At 43.5% G+C, this 21,065-nt stretch overlaps 1 protein-coding gene across 4 annotated transcripts in view; it reads right to left on the bottom strand.

Moving 5' to 3' along the window:
• Nucleotides 1-2,047: 2,047 nt before the first annotated feature.
• The window catches only part of LOC119400266 (TNF receptor-associated factor 3), a 23,029-nt gene continuing 4,011 nt past the window's right edge, over nucleotides 2,048-21,065 (bottom strand). For all 4 annotated transcript variants that reach the window (XM_049418011.1, XM_049418010.1, XM_037667283.2 and 1 more), the window contains exons 3-11: nucleotides 19,924-20,028; nucleotides 18,154-18,318; nucleotides 17,568-17,663; nucleotides 17,125-17,229; nucleotides 15,580-15,669; nucleotides 15,420-15,491; nucleotides 11,284-11,349; nucleotides 4,855-5,115; nucleotides 2,048-4,062 (exon numbers count right to left, since the gene is read on the bottom strand). In XM_049418011.1, the coding sequence (XP_049273968.1) occupies nucleotides 3,829-4,062; nucleotides 4,855-5,115; nucleotides 11,284-11,349; nucleotides 15,420-15,491; nucleotides 15,580-15,669; nucleotides 17,125-17,229; nucleotides 17,568-17,663; nucleotides 18,154-18,318; nucleotides 19,924-20,028 (1,194 nt within the window). In that variant the 3' untranslated portion in view covers nucleotides 2,048-3,828. The remainder of the gene's footprint in view (nucleotides 4,063-4,854; nucleotides 5,116-11,283; nucleotides 11,350-15,419; nucleotides 15,492-15,579; nucleotides 15,670-17,124; nucleotides 17,230-17,567; nucleotides 17,664-18,153; nucleotides 18,319-19,923; nucleotides 20,029-21,065) is intronic.

The raw sequence follows: 21,065 nt of genomic DNA, 5'->3' as shown, positions 1-21,065 counted from the left end.
AAATACCTTTATGAATTTGACATCACTGCATCCTATAAAGACCAGAGAGTGCAACATAACCATAACTTAATTTTTAGCTGTATCCATTCAAACGTTATAGCCTTAACAAGTACACTAATGAGAAATCAGAAATTGTTGCTTAATTTTACTGCTAATTAAATCACAGTTATTAATAAAAATGTTGTAATTTCTCCATTTTCTTGCACTAATCAATGCATAAGCTTTCAAATACCGCAAAAATTATCAAAATCTGACCACTACATCAAAAGATATTGTGGGCAACAGCCTATATTGTGATGAAAAATGTGGTTTTGAGAAAATGAGAAAAGAAGTTTAGAAACATGGTGGGCACTTATTTTGAACTGGAAAAGGCCTGAATTGGTGTTCTTAGGATAGTAGAAGCCACCAGGAACATAGTCATCATTATTCTTCTTAGTATGGTTTCTTTTGACTCTGGTCTCGCTGGTGATATGCTGCATTCTTGCAGCTGCCGATATCACTTCCTCCCGAATGCATGAGCAATTCTGAACTTCTAACGACTGCCTGCCATTGCACTGTCATCAATTAGGCATCTCCACAAAATGGCGGACAATGTGACGATGCACCACTGTCTAGCAGAAGCATCCTCATACATCCAAGATGGAAGGAATAATTTACCCCGTGTGATAGAAATGCACCAATGCTGTGCGAGCACTTTTTTTTTAAAGCGCAATGGCTTCGCCTCTGCTAGATGAAAAGTGTTCTTGTGCTAGGAACAGCTAATAGAAAAGTGTGTGTTTCAAATGAGACCAAAATGGCTGTGCTACTTAATGTGGTTCCTGCACGATGCGCTATTGAATGGGACTTTTTGAGGTGCTTTGGTGAGCAAAAATGGTCATGAAACTGACTTCAAGGCCAAATAACTCGACAAGTATGCATTACATGTCTGTAATATTTTGGAAATGACTTTTTGAGACCTTCTAGATTATAAAAAAAAATATTTCAGAAAATTGTTTTTTCAAAATTTTTCCGCCTCCCAGACCAGTGTCTCCCCTTAAGAATAAACGTTTATAACGAATTTTCAGATATAACGAAGTTATTTTCGTGGCAGATGCGACTGCTATGAGGTTTGAGTGTCGCATTACATGCACCTGCATAGCTGCACACTTTGTTGATGCTCTGGCTGATTATGATCACCGATTACAACTGAAGCTTTGGCAATAGGTGGGAAGCTGTCAACCACCCACTCGCTATGCAGTTCATAGTGTGATTTACCGCAGTTTGTCACTCGCGGACGACACATTTTCTGCGATACTGGACCTCAAACTACACGACTGCAGCGTAGTGACACTCGGGCCACATTCGCCACAAACCGATTACTTGGCTCAAACACATCGTATATGCCCTCGGCATTGGCAGGAATGGTGCTGCCATCTAGGAGCGGTGCGGTGAAGAATTACGGCAAAGCACCTCGGGAGCACCTCTGCGCGATGTAGTCGTGCGCATTTCCATACTCTGAAGAACACAGCAGCGGAACTTCTGGTTGTTGTCGCATGCGTGAGTCTCGTGACTCGAGCACAAACGTCACGTGTGACGTCATTGGTAGAGCTGCACTTTGCTGTTGACTGGCTCTGGCAGTATCGACGCTGGCAAAATGGTAAGAATTGTGAAGCTGCTCGGCATAGGTTACTGGCCCTCAGAAGTGACAGACCAACTACTGACGCTGCAAAATATTGACAGTCAAAGCCAGGCAAAACCTTTCAGTTTTCAAATTTTGGCTGTCTTATGACGTCTGTTGTTTCTGCTCGGGTCACATGACTGTCCCGCTTGTGATGGCTACCACCACTGCTAGACTCTTTAGGTTATAGAAACATGCCACAGGCGCTGCTGTGAAACCAGAGAGACACACGAGCAGGAATCTCGACGCTCTCACGCGTTTGAGGAGCACACTGTGGACTGTTCTCATTCGTGAATCTGAGGATGAACATTCTGCAAAGCCAAAGACTGCGGAGTCGGGCCAAAATTGCATTTCTCGAAGTCCAACACAACTGCAAACCACTACTAAGGAGACTTGTTTCATGTGCTTTATTGGGATTGCTGCGATACAGATCGATTTGTGGTGCACATTGGTTTGAACCTTGCAGGAGTGCCGACGTCGACTGCTGCGAAATTTTTAACCATACAAGCAGTTCAGCTCTAGGTAGTGTAGGCTGAGTGGAGCGCTGCTTGCTATAATTAAAATGTTGGATCCCATGACAAACAAAACCTGTGCATGATTTCATGTTAGCAACTACGCTCTGTTTTGTCACATCTATTGTATGTCCCTGCTCCTTGTTCAGATCGGATCAAAGAACTTCATTAAGTTGTAGCAAAAAAAAATGTTTGAACCTCGTTAACTGGTATCCTATACTGAATGCTCAAAATATACGACGTTAGGCCTATGTCGCAAAACTTTCAAAATCAAGGAGTTGCCTCTACGCTGCCTACCTCCCTTGCTGCTTTCCTTCACTGCAGATACTAGATCGGTATGTAATGATTACATAATTTTGTTATCAACAAGGTTGGTGTGATAATAGGTGATGATTACTAGATATCTCTGAACTACACTTGGCACACAGGAGCATTCAGCTTCCTACCACACTAAAATTTTGAGTGTTTATTACACTGTCCCAATAAATTATGCATTGTATACAATACTGATCAAAGTTTATTATCATAAGACATAATACAGCAAAACATTTACTGCCATCACAGCTTTGTAATCGGTGTAACATGTGCATAATAATTGCATTTTAAGATTGCATAACTAATAACGTTGAATAGACAAGAACAAAAGAGTGTTACAGTGGCAATCTTTAGATAAAGTACGGATAAAATTTGACCAATCAAACCAAACCATAAACTACCACAGGAATAAAAACAGCATAAAAAGTCTATAAATCCCTGCCGTATGTATACATTTAACACGTATGAAACGTCAACTGCGTTGATTTCAATATTGCGTTCACTCGAAACGGTGAAAAGGTTAGCCTAAGCAGGATGGGTGGCAGCTGCCAAAACAATTGGACAGCAGGCGTAATTTCAAAAATGCCTATGTTATAGGACATAATTTCCGACAATAAAATCCCTCTATTCTGATTGTTCAAGTTCTACGTGGTGCCAGATGACGCCATTGTACTTCTATTCTGATCAGCATATCACAGCTGGAAATATTTGTTCTCTTTAACCTACTTTTTTTTTTTATTCCATTAAAATAAACACACAAATGGTATTGCATTCAGTTCTGCACATTTTAACTGTAGTCCAAGCTATCTGATATGAAAGTGCATGAGCAAAATGTTCTCACTTTTTTTTACGTAATCTGAATGGAAATACAAAAATTGCTTCGCAACGTAGGCAATTCTACTCGCTGGGCTGGACTGCATATAGAGGTGGATGTTATTTTCACAATAAATCGAAACTGGCAGTTAACTAATGAACAAATTCACTATTTATCCTTCCTTTAACTGCTTAGTATATGCACTCCAATTTATGAGCCAGTGAGTTCCGAGACGCAACTAAACTGTGCCATAACATCAAACCAAATTGGTTCACTTTCTTTTTCGGTGTTTGTACCACACGACCATTTTCAGGTAACAACTACAGCCTTCGCTTAAGCTCCATTTGACTTTGTTCTAAGAGAGAGCAGCCTACGACACTAAGCTGGTGCTGAGCTGCACAGCTTAAAAGCAACATTAGGTTTACTAACTACGCTTAGAGAAACGATATGTATAGTACATGTTCTTGTAAAAATAAATGCGCTTCAAAAGCAGGCTTAAAAACAGCAGCGTGGTGAGCCTAGCAGAAAGTTCACAGGGGTGGGTACATTCCCGGTGGGGGCGGCGAAGGCGGTGTCACGGTGACCTCAAAGAGGAGGCAGTCGTTCCAAGCCAAGCCGGGGTTGGCTTCGAGGTCGCTGAAGGCCACGAACTCCTGCCACACGTAGGGCACCGTGTGTTCGCCCTGGGGACGTGGGAAGCTAGGGTCGTTGATGGTGTAGCTGACGTGCTGCGGCCCGTTCTGGTTCACCAGGGTCACCATCACCTGTCGAGAGGAACGGCACCGGAATCGGCATGGTCTTTAATGTGCTCATCGCCATGTTTGGCCATTGTAAACAAACATCGTGTGCGGATCACTCGTTGGTGATTGTGTTTGTAAAAAGTACGAAACAACTACATGGTGAACAAATAGTCAAAATTTTAAACAGATCACACTCCCATTCCTTTTCACGAGAGCCATGCTTTCAGCAAAATTATAGCCATACGGACAAATGCCCTGCGCAATACACACTGTTTTCAACGTCACCAACGTGAACATGCGACTTTGGTTAGCCGTCCAATGTAAAACACGCAATGCCACCACTGAAAATGTTCAGCAAAGCAAAACAGTAAGAGAATTAAACAAAAAGGGTCGGGGCTGGTAAAATGAACGTTACATGGTCCTTTGGCTAGGAACGTGGGAGAAGGCAGAAAAGGAATTCTGCTTGTAGATGCTTGCTGTGGCAAAGGGGGAGAGCGCCTACACTACCAATGAAACTCGCATCCTGGTAGCGTGGTCACTGTACGATTCAATACCTCGGTAACTCTTGCAATAACGCGCCAATTCGGAGAAACCACTTTGGTAAAACACTCCCTGGACAATGTCTTGCAACCTCTAGTGCGTAACCAAAACTTTTAAAAGATACTACTACTACTATAGGGCTGGGTTAGGGGCCTTCCGAACAGTGGGACGCTGCTGCTTAAACAAGTATCCCAATCTCTCTGACAAACTGTCAATGAGTAGGTTTTAATACACAAGTACTTGCAGCAGATCTTGATAAGATTAACAGACACTTGCCCTATGTCTAAATGGCCATGCCAGCTCAGAGTCGTTGGGACCTCGGAGCAGGACCAGCTGGACGGCCATGAAACGCCCTTTCCGGCTCTGGCCCATGCCATTAAGGTGCAGCCGAAGCTGAAGCCGGTAGCCGGGCACGCCGGTGCAGAAAATCGGGCTAGACGTGTAGCGATGAGTGCCATGGCGCTGGTGGCGCTTGGTGCGCGAATACTCTTTCAGGAGCCACCGAAACTGGCCGTCCGGGCGAGTTATGACTTCGTCCTGTTAGCAGGGATAAATGAAATATAGAAGAGACATCTGAGACAACTCTGCTTACGGTTTCAGTGCAGATAAGAATATTGATTGAGTGACTGATTGATTGATTTATTCATTGATTTACTTATGCTTACTACTAGCCTCAGTTTCAGGCTGTGGCAGGACTGAGAAATAAATCATTACAAAAAATAAGTGCTACTCAGAAACATTCAGAAAGTTATAATCACAGACATCATACAGAATAATGCGATGTATAAACGCCACCACTGCCAGGTTAGGAAATAATAAAACTCTTGACAACTTTGAAGAAAACAATCTAATGAATGTAGAGTTTAACAGCTCATCTTGCAAAAGGTTCCAGTCTTGGGTAATTAGAAATAATCACAATAAACAAAGAGTCTTTTCAAAATCAGCCAAATCGACCAAAACAAGAAAAGAAAAGAGAAAATTTGTAACCTTGAATAAAAGTAGTCCTATCCAAGCTATTAAATGTTTTGTGTGAGAGCTCGAGTACTCTTACAGGAACATAACTTTAAAAAATTAGTTACATGTTTTGCCAATACCAGGATGTAAACATGGCATGTCGATCATATCGAAGTGGAACGTTGGTTTAACTTAGCCTTTTTCCGGAAATTTTACAAGTACTGCTGTGCAATGAAGTTTGTAAGTACACTCAAACCTCATTATAACAAAGTCACATCTGCCATGAAGTAACTTCGTTATATCCGAAAATTCGTTATAAACGTTTATTTGTAACACTGTATCTATGACAAGACTATTTTTCATTTACTTTGTTATAACCGATAATTTGTTATATCCGTGTTCGTTATATTGAGGTGTGAGTGTAAACATAATCCTCTAAAAAGGTGCCACTGAGGTTTCAGCATAAAATTCAGCGCAGTATTCGCAATCGCGTGCCCTGGTACTGTTTATCAGCTCTCTCAACTATACATGGATAACAGGCTGGTTGTCTCGGCAGCATAAGAAGCCTTCTTCGCAGTGACCCGCAGGCTTCCTTCTCTTGACCACAACAGAAGGCAGTAACGAAATAGGCAAGTTTTTCCATGTCTTCCCATGAAGTTCCAAAATGCTTCACGAGAAGGCTTATGACTCCTTTCACTTTCAGTTCATTAAACGGGTGTTGAACCACCCTTGGACTTGGTGAAAAAAACACATTGCATAAGCGGCAAACGCTGCTGTGAACAGCTCAGCCAAATTTCGTAGGCATGCATGGCATGTAGAGTTTACAAGCGAAGCAAGAAGTTGTCGCTTTTCTGAAGCGCCCTCTCTTCATACAGAGGCCCGTCCTCACTTTCTTCGGAGCTGCCGTCACCAGCTATATTTTGTCATTCACCAGACTGCTGCCTGTGGCCGATAGCTGGCATAAATCAAAAGCTGCATTTGCATCAGATGCACTTCTTGCCACAGGCTGGAGCACTGCACGGGCTGTGATTCTCGGCCCGAGCCCGGCCCGGGCCTGGAACTCGTTCAAGTTTACCCGTCCGTACCCGGCCCGGTGACTCAAAGCGAAGCCCGGGCCCGGCCCGAACCTGAAAAAATCTTTCGCTTACCCGGCCCGACCGCAGATCGGGCCCGACATAGGCCCGATCGAATAATCTAGGTGGTGTTGCCCGTACATGGAATTGGCAGCAAGACGTTTCAAGTGACAAATGTCTACTCTTTGTTCATGCATGTTTCGCTAACAATTATACTTTAACCTACGGTTTTTCTTGTAAAAAGCGGCCCACTGTGGAAACATGTAGCTGAGCGGGGGTACGATGAACGTTTGTTCGGGCGCCTATTTTTTGTGCAGATACAATTGGGATCATCAAGAGCGTTTAGTAGCAGATATTGTAGCAAGGAAAGTGATTGACAGAATAAGCTCAGTTTTAATAGGAAGCCCAATACGTATTTGTTTTTATTGCACGCTCTATTGAAATTTAAAGCATGCTCTAACGAAAAAGTGAACCGTGCACTCTTCTGGAGAAGTTGCACCTGTCTTCAGCCTAGTAGCGCCTTGCCACAGCAAGAGAAATAGACGAAAAAAGCCATATTTATTACCTTCGTTGTAAATACACCATCCTAGATGAAAATTATAACGAGACGCGTGCACCACGAGTACTTTTAGTAATACGTATATAAGCAGCCCAAAGGGAGAAAAAAAACTATTTGTCAAAACATACTTTTCATATATCACACCATTGCTAGTACAGCTTTTTTTATGTGTGTGTGGCATAGTTTATAGTTTACTTTTTCACATGGCTATTCTCCCAAAATTAAATTATCAAGGGATTCCGACTTGAAGCACGCCATGCGCTGTTGCATCACATATCCAGCCGGGCTAAAGTTTCTTGCGCTGCTTGCGCTAGCCGCAGGGCGCACATCTGCCTTGCGCATTGTGAAGGCGACAGCAGCCGTTCTTACCTTCCACCACTGGACAAATTTAGGATATATTTGTGGACCTCTGCGGAATCGATATAGTAGCTGTCCACCTCATCCCTTCATTTCTCTCGTTCCCGAACAACGTGCCACTCTTCAATATTATGTTTAAAACTCCTCCTTGATGGCTTCTTCCAGTTTTCAGCAGTGTATGTTATGCACGGTTTGCACTAGGCTGTTTTTTTTTTTTTCGTGTTCTAATGGTGTATGCCTTCCTAACAATGTTGTACTGGCAGAAGGTGGCCATTAGGCTACGCGGGTAGGACTGGCTGGAGATGGACGAAGCAATTTTGGTCTATTTTCGGGGTTTGTTCCAGTTTGGTAATAAAGGCGCGAATAAGCTTCTCGATGCTTACTCATTGGATGAATGTGGTTCGACGTAAGGGGGACATCACCAGGTACGGTGGACCTATGCTAATCCTGCACATTCCAACTCTGTAGCAGCAGTATCATGTAGCTCTCTTGGGCTGCATGCGGCCTGCGGATCTCTCGCTACTGTCTTCGTCCAATTTTTTTTTCTTTTCTTTATATGTACGTTCCGGAGCTACACAGGCATGACATGTCTAACGCATTTTTTTCGTGAGTCACCCCTGCGGTCACCATGTGTTGATACATAACCGTGAAAAAAAACTATATTTCAGAATCGGCGGCCAGATTTAGTCCATTTGGAGATAGGTATCTATATGTTGGTTGGAATCCTGCCGCCAAATCCCCTTCAGAAATGACCCGTATATGAGATATGGGAAAGGTCTTCTTTCAAATGGAACGTGTGCAGACATTCTGTCCCCACGATCCCCTACCTTCGTCACTGTCCTGGCCCTGCGGGGAGTAAATTTTCGTGAATGCGGCCCGTTAACTGTGGTGAATTTGAGAGCCCTGATATAGCGTAACAAGACGAAAGCTCAGACGTTAACAATGTGGCCACGCAAAGCAGGCTGTGCATATCTATCTCGCGTCACATGACCACTGGGAGCCGTGAAGGAAAAAAGAATGGGTCTTTATAGGAATTCTATGTAACGATACCCCGCGCAGTCCTTGCGTTTTAGTGAAGGGCTGGGACTTTCAAGAACGTTTCTCCGCTTTGGAGCTCTGTGACCGTTCTTGCGATGAAAAGTTAGAGGTATAAATTTATTATATTACATTTATTACTGTGATTACAAAATAACATTTGAGATATAAAATAATAGCGAATGCAGCTAACAAAGCACGGAATAGAGAGATGTTAACTACATAAGCGTCTTGTCTATTTACATTTAGCTCGCCCGTTTCAGATAAATCAGGTAGCCCCATATGCAAGAAGCAAGAGTAGTTCATTACTTGACTCTCTTTGAAACTTCTTCAAATAGCCTGCCCCAGATAAAAAAAAAAAAGTTTCTTGTTTTTCGAGATAAAATGTGGAACATACGTGTATGCACAGCATATGTGTAATAAACTTAGAGGGACACTAAAGAGAAATACAATTTGTGTATTATCAGAAAATTACCCTTTTAAAATTCCAAAATCACGCTCGCCGCGGCAAGACTCTTGGTAAGCGAGAAAACGAGCGAAAAGAAAATGCGAGTAGTGACGCCACCTTGAAATTCGCGTAGCAAGCACCGTGACGTCATTGATTCCGACGGTGTCTACTGGGGCCTACGTAGTTCCTAATCGGTAAAAATGAAGTACATTGACCTCAGAGGGGGTCATACATACATCAACATACCAAAATTCAGAAAATTTTGTTGAGCGAATGTCGCCAAAATACGACTATTACACTTTGAAATCCATGACGGGCCGCGCAGAGATTTCGGAGCGAAATTTAAAAATGGAACTTTGACACAGATTTTTTCCGCTATAAGTAAACTTATGATGATGAAATTGATGACATTCTAGTTCTCAGAGTACACTTTATCAGCCTAAACCGATTCAGTGTTTCACTTTAGTGTAGTGTCCATTTAAGAACGGAGCAGATTCTAAGCCTGGCCCGACCTGAGCCCGCCACCTCAAACCTGTGCCCGGCCCTAAGCCCGGAGGTCCAGGCCCGAGCCCGGCCCGGGCTTGCCGTGAAAACTACTTTACTCGGCCGGGTTTGAGGGGCTCAGGTTTTCGGGTAGGTCCGAGCCCGTGCAGTGCTCCACCACAGGCTGCCACTATGTGCCCGCACTGTGTTCTGTAGTGGGCTAAAATTACACAGTACATAGCAACACTAGCGTGCACAGGAATCGCACCAGAAACGAGTGAACACGTTTCATGATGCAAACTGAAGTTCGTGACACGCCCTGACGTAGCTTCTCACCCCTTTGTCAGAACGTAATGTTTTTGTTTTTACGAGCTGGTAGCGGACCAACAAACCCTCACATACTACCTGAAGGCATCAAGTCTGATGGGATGAGACTCTCACTATGAACGTACAAAAGAAAGGTACTTTCTTTTTTAGACACAAGAAACGAGCTTTCGGCCCATTCCCCAACTTGTGGAACATGTTGCTCAGTCGGGATGTGTTTTTTCTGCGAAGTCTTGATGTCATGTTGCATTTCTCAGGCACACAGGGCCAACTCACATTCTCAGTTTTCCAAATGAGAGATCAAATCTGGCGCAGAAAATGCAGTGCAAAAAAAAAAAAGACGTATTTCATCATCACATCTTTGCGAGCTTGTTCGTTATAAATCCCCCGGCCCCAGACATCATGGGTACTGTTCAGCTCTGCTGGAAGGTACAGTTCGCGTATCTTCTGCTCGTTGTATTGCGACTCTCTTGCACAAAGCTTCTTGACGAATGTAACAGCAGATGATCACTTTGTACCGTATCGCTTGGGCTTCTGATTGCCTCCAGGACCATCTGCCTTGATGTCACCTTTTTTCTGCTCTGTGCTTCGTACAGCGAGTAACTGTGCTGTGGCCAACGCCGAGCACTGCACAGAACACATCGTGACAGACAGTAATCACATTTCTCGCTTTCAAGCCGTACCTTGCAAGAAACGGCGAGGCTCCGACGATGTCCGTCTTCGTTTCTTCTCCTCCGTTTAGCAGCAGACGGTGCGCACTGCGTCAGAACGAACGCCTTTCGTTGCACAAAGCCGAAGTCATTCACATTCTTCCTAACGCTTTGCACCGATGCTTCGGTCACATGTGCACACTCGAAAAACTTTTTGTTTGTGCGTGTCTACATGTCGTAGGCAGCACGTTCTTATTCACTCGGCGTCTCAGCTTTCGATTATTTCGTCATCTTCGGGGAATCAGCCTTTCACCGATCTCTTCGCATCTGTCCTGATCCATGAGAAACCGGTGCTGTAGAAACGAAGAAGTGTCAAAGCGTCCGCAAAACAGGCCGAGCTATCAGGCGTGAACTTGCGAGAAGGCTGTCATGTTGGCACAATCACATGATCTCTTAACTGTTCTTCTATTTGCTTTATGGATTCGGCTCGTTTCAATCCGTAAAGTACATGGATCTGGCTCGGTTTCAATTTGAAACGGGATCTGCGAGCACACGTTCCTGGCGTTATTTGACCTAATTCGTTCCGACAGGTTTTCTTGAGGGAAGTTGATGATATGTGAATCGCTGGAGCATAGTTTGACTTAACTTCAGTTTATGGATATGGCTCATTTTGAAAAAGAAAAAGCTCTCTTCAAATATTCTTATGGAACCTGTGCTCCGCCAAGTGCTTATGTTTATTTCTAGTTATTATTAGTTCGCGCAAGCGAACAATATGTATGATAAGGTTTTGATGAGATTATTACTGCAGCTTAAAGCACTTACGTTGCTTCCCGACATCCCCGGGTGTGCCATGGACGCCATGGATGCTTCTGTAGGAGCCATTGACATCTGAAATGCAAATTTTCATAGAAATTTGTTATGAACTCTGAGACACCAAGTTTGCATTCTCAATAACACGGCCAGCTCCCATTCACCAAACGTTGCAATAATTCGTCTCTCCACTAAGTAATCTCATTAGCCTGGTCAGCTCATTGTCATTTCAATTCACATTTAAATGAACTGTAATTCAAACAAATAGCTGGACAAAAATGTAACTGGAACAAACGGAATAAGATGTCTCAAACTGGACATTTTTTGTTCAATTCAGATGTCTTAATGAAGCAGTTAATTACAGAATATATTTCACGGAACACGGTGACTGCTCAATGACAAGCTTAATTGTTTTGCGAAGCCTCCACTATAGCCTAGTCAATGCGGCTAATAATATGTATGACCTAACAATTAACAATTGTACAATTCTTAATGATGTTCTTATGTTTAATAGTACATAGCGCTATTTCAAAAAGGCAATACTCGTAGTAATCACTGCATAAGTCGTTTTTGAGCCCATGCACGCTTTCCTGTGCTGCAAACTTCAAGAATCTTAAGATTTCATCCAGGAAACAATATGTCAGTCAAGTGCTCCATCCGCATTGCATTCAAACTGCAGTCTCTTGGAACAAGCAGAAAAAAAAAAATCAACTCCACCAGTCGTGTCCTCATTCGAATCTCCAACGAACATGCACAGGCACACACCTCATGCGAGATCAGAAAAACTGCTCCGTCATGATCCACGTGATGCTTGACAAAAAGCTAAACCGAAGAAATCTGTAGCGAATCTTATGTTTGTCATGATGGAATAAGATTAAATTATAGATTAGATTACATTGTAACGTTATCTCATTTTATGAAAATTTGTTGAATGACGTACATCCTTAACCCAGAAGCTTTAGAGGCATTAAATTGCAATTCAAAGCTTCCACGTCCTTGGTTATCTTCACTTATAATAGTTACATCACAGAAGTGCTAAAGGTGATTTGCTGTCAGTCATGCTCAGATAATTCACAAGATTGACTGATAAAGTATCTGATCAGATGCAAGTTTTTCACCAGGCACTATAGGGGTTTTCATGTGGTACCTCCAAATGGCATGAGTACATAAGGCGAATGCAATTTGCACTGTTTCTTGTATTGAACAGCCTTTGACTTCAAAACCACCTTAGAGATTAGCTCAAACTACTTTCATGAGACCCGATGTTAATTAGCTGAAAGTAGCTGACGGAACAAAGAGTTGAGCTGACGGACAACCATAAGAGGAATTCCATTTCCCAGCACTCCACAGTTAAACAGAACCGTGCAAAACCACAGTGCAAAACAAAATGCCCCCACCTACGTCTGCTGAAGTAGATACGATTGTTTCCTACAGCGCAACGGTTAGGAATCAGTTGAAGTCAGTCTCGCAGGCACACCACGTGCGCCGACACCACACCAGACCGATACCAGTCTCACCTCTGGCCGTGGGAACGCTTGTTTTTCGTTTGCTAGGTTGTGCGACAACTCTCTAATCTTGCTGCGTAAAGGTGGCCATGTATTGGGCAGCAAGATGCAGAGGCAGCTCGAAAGTAGCCTGCCCATCTGTACAAACGCGTTTTACTTTATTTTTTGGGTCCATGATGAAGAGAAGTAGGAGCATTTCACTCGCAGAAGAGTGCTGTGAACTCTTTTAAAGGGACCCTGAAACGGTTTGTATAAGCGTATTGAGCCGGTAAAGCAAGTCCTAAGAATCATTTGAAGACCAATTTAAGGTTTCTGTGTCAACTGTGTAATTTATTACTACAAGACCTTAAACATGTGAATCGCTACAGATGCAGCGGCACAGCCGAACGAGTTTTCAGCTTCTCGCTCCTTTTACATGTAGAATTGTTCCAATACACGTAGCACCCAGCGACCGATCTGATTGAATATGTCCAGTCCACGTCACTGAACCTCTTGTGGGCAGCGAGCGTCGTCTGCCTGTGTTACAACGTGCTCCGTGTTGACGTGAGCTGAGCGACAGTGTTTATCTCGTGGTTTCTTTTCTCGGACACAATGAACTGCCCTAGCTGTGTTGTGTACCATATATCTGGTGATTGGTCACTTGTAAAGCTGCGCCATCGTGTAATGTTTGTGAGGCATCTGGCGAGCGGAATCACTTCAGCTCATCGCTGAAATGAGCATCGTGCTCTCGCTATCCATTCAACGCGACGATCTACGTGTCTGCAGCTGTAACTTCAACCCTGAAGACACAACCACATTGCCCTAGTTTATGCTTATCGGTCATTGTTCTCGAATTCTTTTTGTTTGTCCACATGCTTTTGCAGGTTGTTGCCATACAGGAGAATAAAATAAGATCGGCTGGTAGTCTGGCGGCACCTGTCGGAGCAGATATCAACAATTCCGCGAGCTTAGTCTCTGCTGCCAGACGGCGTGCTGCTGGGCACACTGGGCCAGAGATTGCGCGCAACCTGTCGGCGCGCAATATCGGAGGCCATGACTGGGCCAAGCTCAAACCGTCGAGTGCGCTCATGAGAGTGCTGCGATCACCAGCGATGCCAGCATGTCTCACGAGATGAGGAGGCAAGGCAGTGGCGAGAAGGAGGGTATAGATATAAAAATTTTCTATAGTGGCCTTGGTACACTGTGCGTCGCTTAATTTGTGGTGCGAATGATTTGATGATACCCTAACCTAAACGCTTACAAAACTTGAAAAAACCGTTTCAGGGTGCCTTAATAGATGATGTCACATAGGTTGGGGCTAAGATTGCTTTCCATTATCAAATACACGTGACACACAAGGATGTTCTCGTTAGAAATCTGCTGAACTGGTTGAAATAAAATCCACTGCACTTAAAGGGACACTGAAGGCAAATATTAAGTCCACGTTGATTGTTGAAATAGCGGTCCAGAAACCTCGTAGTGCTACTTTTATGCCAAGGAAGTGCTTATTTTGAAATAAAATCACATTTTTAGTGGTCCGCATCGCGTTAGCGTGCTTCAAATCTCCCGCCTGAAAATACGACTTTCATACGTCACTGCGTCCGTGCCCAACGTTGCCCGCTTTTACTGCGCGGCCGCCGACACTAGTAGCAGCAGAGCGGAAGTAGCGGGACCCACAGTAGCAACAACGGCCATCGAAGCCATCGAAGCTTGCCGCAGTCCCGCAGTCCCGCAGCGAGCACACACGCAGAGGTTTTGACTGTTCAGCACACTGGCGCAATGGCATGACACTAAGCCACTTCAAGCGTAAGGGTTCATTCCGTGGCACCCAGTGAAAAGACACACTGGTTTCCTTGCTGCAGCACTGGCGTTGTGCACCATTCAGGCATCCGGCAATATCACATGCATGCAGCATTTTGTCGAAGTTTCGGTCAGAGCGACTTTCACGAGCGCGCAAAACACACGCGGCAGTACGCGATCCCGAAACTACCACTGAGACGCGACCGCGTGAGCGAAGCAGGGCGCCGGGCGAGGCGCAGTTCGGCGAAAATGGAACCTTTGAACCACGCGCGCCGTTCCCCATGGCAACGCCACGGAGGTTCTTTTTTCCAGGAATCAAGCGGGAACAAACAAACAGCATTTTATTACGTCTTTTGATGCTCGGAAGGTTCTTTTTTTACTGCTGCTAGTTTGATTACGAGGGATTAATTGTAGTCGGACTCTCTCACGTCATCGGGATCATTTCCAAAATGTGCTGCTCGTGGCGCTCATCGTGTGATACATTTAGCTTAATTTCTCGGTAAGTAGGGCACTGCTGTTAATACTATTGCCGTTTTAGAAGTTGTCATACATTGGGCTTTAACTCTGACATAAATTGTTATTTGCCTTTAGTGTCCCTTTAAGACAGAAATATGCATATCATGTTCAATCGTGAACAAGATGAAGTTTCAGCTTTGATGCTTTGTTCTTTTTCATGCAACAAATCACATAAAAACTTCATGCACAATAATGCCACCAACATATATTTCTTCATTCTCATTTGTTCAGATAGAGAGGTACTGGAAACTGGTAAAAGTTCAATTCACCGTCTGTATTCGTGAACTGATGAATGCACTACTTGAGTGTCCCAGCCTGAGCTAACAGAGCAAGAAAGAAAGCCCTTGCCTGGTTGGAAAATCCAATGCTTTCGAAATTGGTTGGGGCGCTTGGTCTGTAAGGAGGTTGCACCTGAAAAGACTGTAAATAGAAAGGAAAAATAGTTTCATTATATGAGCATAAATTTAAGTTGCTTGAATCGCTCAACCAATCAATAAAATATTTTCACCTGAGGCGGGACGGCAGCGCCCTGTTGATCAAGTTGTGCCAGTCTCTGCTCCAATTGCTGAATGCGATGTCTGAATTCATTCTGTGTGCTCTGCGAAAAAAAAAAAAAAAGAAAGCACATTCATTGAAACGTTTCACGGCAACGGCTCCTAACGAATCCCTCCACCTCGCAGCATGTCATGCCTAACGCCGCGGTGGCTTAAAAGCTATATCCGTGACATGGTACTACAGCAATGAGAGAGAAACATCATGCTGAAGAAAGCTGTGTTTACATGTAGGAAAACACTTACAGATAAAAAAAAAAAGGTGCAAGCCAAATGACTTGCACTACTTTTGCATACAAGGTATATATTGCACGTACAACCATAAATGTTGCATGTTGAAATTCACTAGTGTGTTTGTTGCTGACGTCTACCCATTTGGAAGTGGAAATATGTTTTCATCACCGAAGAAGTTTCAAAAGAAAGGCAACAATGCAATAATGCATAACAAATAAAAAAAAAGGAGAAAAATTTGTGTTTTTAAATAGATAGTGTTAGAACCTACAACCATTTGGTCATGAACACAATGCTTACGCACTGCACCATGAAATTCTTTTATTCTTTTCTTTATTACAGGGAAGCAAAAGCATTGCACTTACACTAACATAATTAAAAAATTTACGATCTGCATATATTCAAACACAAATAAAAAACACAAAACCGATGTAGAATGTCACTACAACGTTCATGAATGGAGAGCATATTTATTAAGGAAAAAGCCTTACATGCCTCATCATACGCAAAATGTGACCACTGGTGTCGTCAACACGAAGTGATGCAAGAAATCATCATAGTGTGACGGCTTGTGATGTCACTGTGACGTCTACAGATTGCCAAAATTTATGACATCATTACAACGTCACATAACACAATGTCAAATGATGACATCATCACATGAGATCGTCGCTTGGCCAAACGTGGCCAGATGCTGGAGGCAGTGCAAAACCCCGTTAGGCGCATAAAGCTTTCAAAGGGGGGGGGGGGGTCAATATTTTGACTGAGAAGAAAAAGAAGATGGCTTTCACCTTTGAGTCGTTTTAGGCAAATGGATAAGAGACCCGTGAATTTTTAGGGTGTGCTTGTAGAATCTATATAGTGAAAATGTTAAATCTGACGGGCCCCATCACTGTACTCCGTTTATTTAGTGGTTATACAAGAAGCGGGTGAAAGAGTGGAAAGGACTTCATGCGAACTCTGTACATTCCGCGGCAAAGAGTGACGAGACTGCAAAAAATCACCTACAAACAGAAACGCAGCAGACACACTTAACGCATAACAATAACAGTAATCACTGTTGCGCTTTACGTGCCGAAATGATGTTGTGATTATGAAGCACGTCGAAGTGGGGGACTCCGCATTAATTTTGAGCACCATCACCTGGGGTTCTTTAACATGCACCTAAATCTACGCACGTGGGTGTTCTTGTGTTTCGCCTCCATCTAAATGCGGCTGCCACTGACGGGAATCGAACCTGCGACCTCCGGCTTAGCGGCGTGCACACTTACCGCAGAGTGCGTGCAGTGGTGCTCGAAGCCAAGGTTCAGTCCTTTAAGCGAAGCATTCACCTCGTTCACTTGGTTGCGAAGCATGTCACGCTCGTTTTGGATGTCCTGCACAAAAAAAAAAAAAAAAAAACAATGCCAACCATAAGTTGTGCCTTTTTCGTTACAATCATCTGACAATTTCCCACGGCAGGAAAGCAAGGCCTCTGCCAGCAGTAATATTCAATTACCTCTGTCTTGAACGCACTATATCCATGCTATGTCATGCTACGTAATTAATTCTCTTCCGTTTGAAGTTTTTATTGCCCCTGATAACAACTAGTTTTACGGTAGTATGACCATCCATTAACGAAATGTTCATACCTAAGGCAGGTTAACTATTTCGCAGCTCGTGAACTTGATGAACCATGCCATGAATTCACGACAAACAGCATGACAAAACTTACCTCCAAGTTGCGCCTGTATTCGGAAAGACGTGTCACGACCATCTGACGGTGAAGCTGCCAGTCGTTCTCGTGCGCCTCAACCTCGGCAGCGGAGCCCTGAATTGGCAGAAGAGATATGCTTGTTTGAGAAGCACATCCTTCTTTTCTATGTCACACTGATGAACCGACAACGAACGAAGAATGTCGCTTGGGTCAACGTTTCAACAATATGACAAGTCTTAGTCGACGACGAGACGAAATAACAGATACGAAGAACCGGACAAGACGGCACAAGTGACCCCTCGTTGAAAACACTAGCTGCAGCGACACTCCTTGTTAGCTGCAGCGACACTTCCGACACTCATCACTTTCAACCTCCAACTTCCCTTGTTTCACAGGCGAAAATGTGCAAAAATGTGTAAGAGAGCAGTGTTCATTGAGCAGATGCTGTTCTGTGTTGAAGGTTCGAGTATCAACTGTACAGTATATAATACTACTGCCTCACACTTGACTTTCGAAGCCACACGAGTTGACCCACAACAAACCACTTCTTGTACCATCCTTCTTGAAGGCCGCTACAATACTTGTGTGGCCAGTTTGTGCTAACCTGAAAGTCGCAGCCGAACTCGGCCATCCAGCACCTCGGAGTGCCGTCAGATTCCCCGCTGCCGGCCGAGCTGTTAGCATCGTTGTTGGCCGAAGAATTGCTGTTGGCACTGGTACCCGGAGGAATCGACGCCATCACGACTTGATTGCACTCCCTCAAGTGGTTCTGACGGAGAAAAAAAAAAGAAGTAAGTCCGGACACTGGCGCGGGCACCCATAAAAATTTATCAGTCAGTTCCACAGTGCGCAAACTGCTGGAAAGCGAAGACAGCTCAGTTTCATTCCGAGCATCATCGTCATCATCATCTTGAGCACTATCTCATTATCATCATCATTTAGCATCATGATCATTTCATTTTATTTATTTCTTCATTCACTCCCACCTCTGGTGACGTGACCTGCGTGACGACGGACAGACACGCAGACGGCACAGGCTCCTTAGAACAGCTCCGCTGCCTTATTTTCTACATTCAATTATATCTGACGTTGTGCACTCGCACTCTTGTAAATAAACAGAGTTCCCATTGAGCTCTCGGTTTTGCTCGATGTTCTTATGTGCACTCCGGCGCTTAGTGCCTTTTGAGTACGCATTTGGTGGCAATGCAACCAATTAGATTTCTATTGTGCCCCAACAAAGATTCACGTAACCGTAAAACACCCATTTTTTTCAAAAATATTGTTTCTAATGTTCCGTGAGATGGAGGAAAGCGTGGGATCTGAAAGTCATGGTACTGTATAGTAAGGAATATCCGTGATACAAGAATGTGGGTTCTCTGTTACATACAGCGAAATATGGAAGTGAAAGACTGTCATGCACCCATCTGTAGCATGACGCTACAAGGAAATCTATACAGATTTTTCAGAGAGAAAGCTTCCCAGTTGATGAAAGATTCGCCCTGGTCTGGTGTTTGAACCCGGGATCAATGCCTCTGGGGTAGTCACTCTAATATCTGAGCTAATCAGATTAGGAGGCTAGGAGATGGCAACGCAAGTCCGTATTAATTGAGAACTCTTATAATAAAGCTTTGATTTGGGCTAGCTGGTATACAATTCTTATGTTACTGCACTGTACTAAAGACACGAAAGACCAACGAAACATGCTCATCTCACTGCCTTTGCTCATCTTTTGTCCCTTTAATACAGCGCAGTAAACATGAAGACAACTCGTAGTGACGCCAACACTGAACATATATGGCAAATCAGTTATGCGACAGCCCACAAAATTGAAGGAGCAAAATTGTGAAAATGAAAATTTTTTTTTAGTCCACTAGAAAACTTACTTTTTGAGAAACACTTGTACAAACGAGCGAATGAAAATTTCTCACTTTCACAGATGTACCTTCAGCTTGCAAGCTTCTGCAGAACCAATTTGCCACACTGCAAAATAATATTGGCCGTGTACACTTAAAGTGATGTTTTCTTTTGTAGAAAGTGCGAAAAAAAACAACACAGAGAAACGAAGGAAACAGGACAACGACATACATGTTCCTTTCATTGCTCTGTGTTGTGGTTTATTTTGCACTTTCTACAAATATGAATTTGCACCAACTCGTCCAACTGTTCCTGCTTGTGCAAATTTGATGGGGACGCTGGTACAGCGAAGTGCAAAACTTAAACACTCCGATTTTGGTGAGATATCGAGTGTTTACATTGCTGGTGTTCAAACCGTAGTCAAACACAACTTCAAACATGCCTTTCCTTTCTTCTGCAACATCGTCAAGCCCTTGAATCACGCAACGCGTTGAGAATCGAAGGTGATCGATCTACTCACCTTGAGGTCGCAGATGCGAGGTGTTACCGTACAGCCCTGGCCTCGGTTGGGACACCAAGCCTGGAATTGGGATGCCTTGCTCTGAACAGAGGTGTCCTCGACAAGCTGCAGACAGAAGAATATGTGCACAAAACGTTACAATTGCCTGACTTCCAAAAATTTTGCTTTCAACATTGACTTGATTCGCTACACTGACACAAACGTTTTCAGTTGTCGTTTTTTTTGCAACAAAATGAAAGGCCGAGCCCTCAAGAGCCTTGAAAATGTACTGGTAAGCGTGAGTCCACCGTCAAGAAATGAATTACAACATTTTCTTAAAAGCTAGTTTCAGTTCCTACTCTAGTGACATCACGATACGGTATGAGCTTCTTGTCACATGCTCGCGCTAGATATCGTGACATTTTCACATCCGCTCTGCTTTGTGGCTTCAATGGTGACGCACAAGCGGCCATTTTGAATGTTTTGGTACCCCATGTCATCACAACTAGTCACACTGGAGCGTGGAGTCACCAGAATTGACACCATAACCTGAGGTGAAGACAGTGTCAATGTCAGTAGCAGTGCCACACGAAAATAGACTTTAATGTCAAAATAAAATTTCGTATCAGCATTTACTGAGCTTCACACTTACGCAGAGGCGGCTTTGTGTGCAGGAAATTTGTATGGTAAACTCAGCTTCAAAAATTGGTGCCAGCACCCCCGTAACAACACTCAGAGCTAGCCATTACGGCTCACTCACGTACCCTTTTTTGCTTGTTTGGATGCATTCAAAGACTCTTATTTCTAAGAGCAATAGAGGGATGAAAATACCTTCCCTGCGATGTTATTAAAGATGGATGCCTTAGCCATTTCTAAAAGCCATTCAAAATGTCATCCAGACGTGCTGCAATGCTACACTCTTATATATTGTAATATATGCAGTGTGCAGTAAGTGAATGCGTGTTCCTCGCTTATTTTGTTGTATGTCTCATTTCTGTACCACTTGAATTTTATTTATGATTATTGTATCTCACATGTATTGTGCATACTATTTAAGCACCGTAGTGTGATGACTTGACCAAAGTGTAGCTGCAGTATCCATAACTGTATTTTTTTACTTGAAGTACTTGTTTTAGGAAGACAGATGTAATCACTATTGGTTA

This window comes from Rhipicephalus sanguineus, chromosome 7, assembly GCF_013339695.2.
Source record: "Rhipicephalus sanguineus isolate Rsan-2018 chromosome 7, BIME_Rsan_1.4, whole genome shotgun sequence".
In the NCBI taxonomy this organism is placed as follows: Eukaryota; Metazoa; Arthropoda; class Arachnida; order Ixodida; family Ixodidae; genus Rhipicephalus; species Rhipicephalus sanguineus.
The sequence above is the reverse complement of the archived record's forward strand: the minus strand, read 5'-3'. Positions and strand labels throughout refer to the sequence as shown.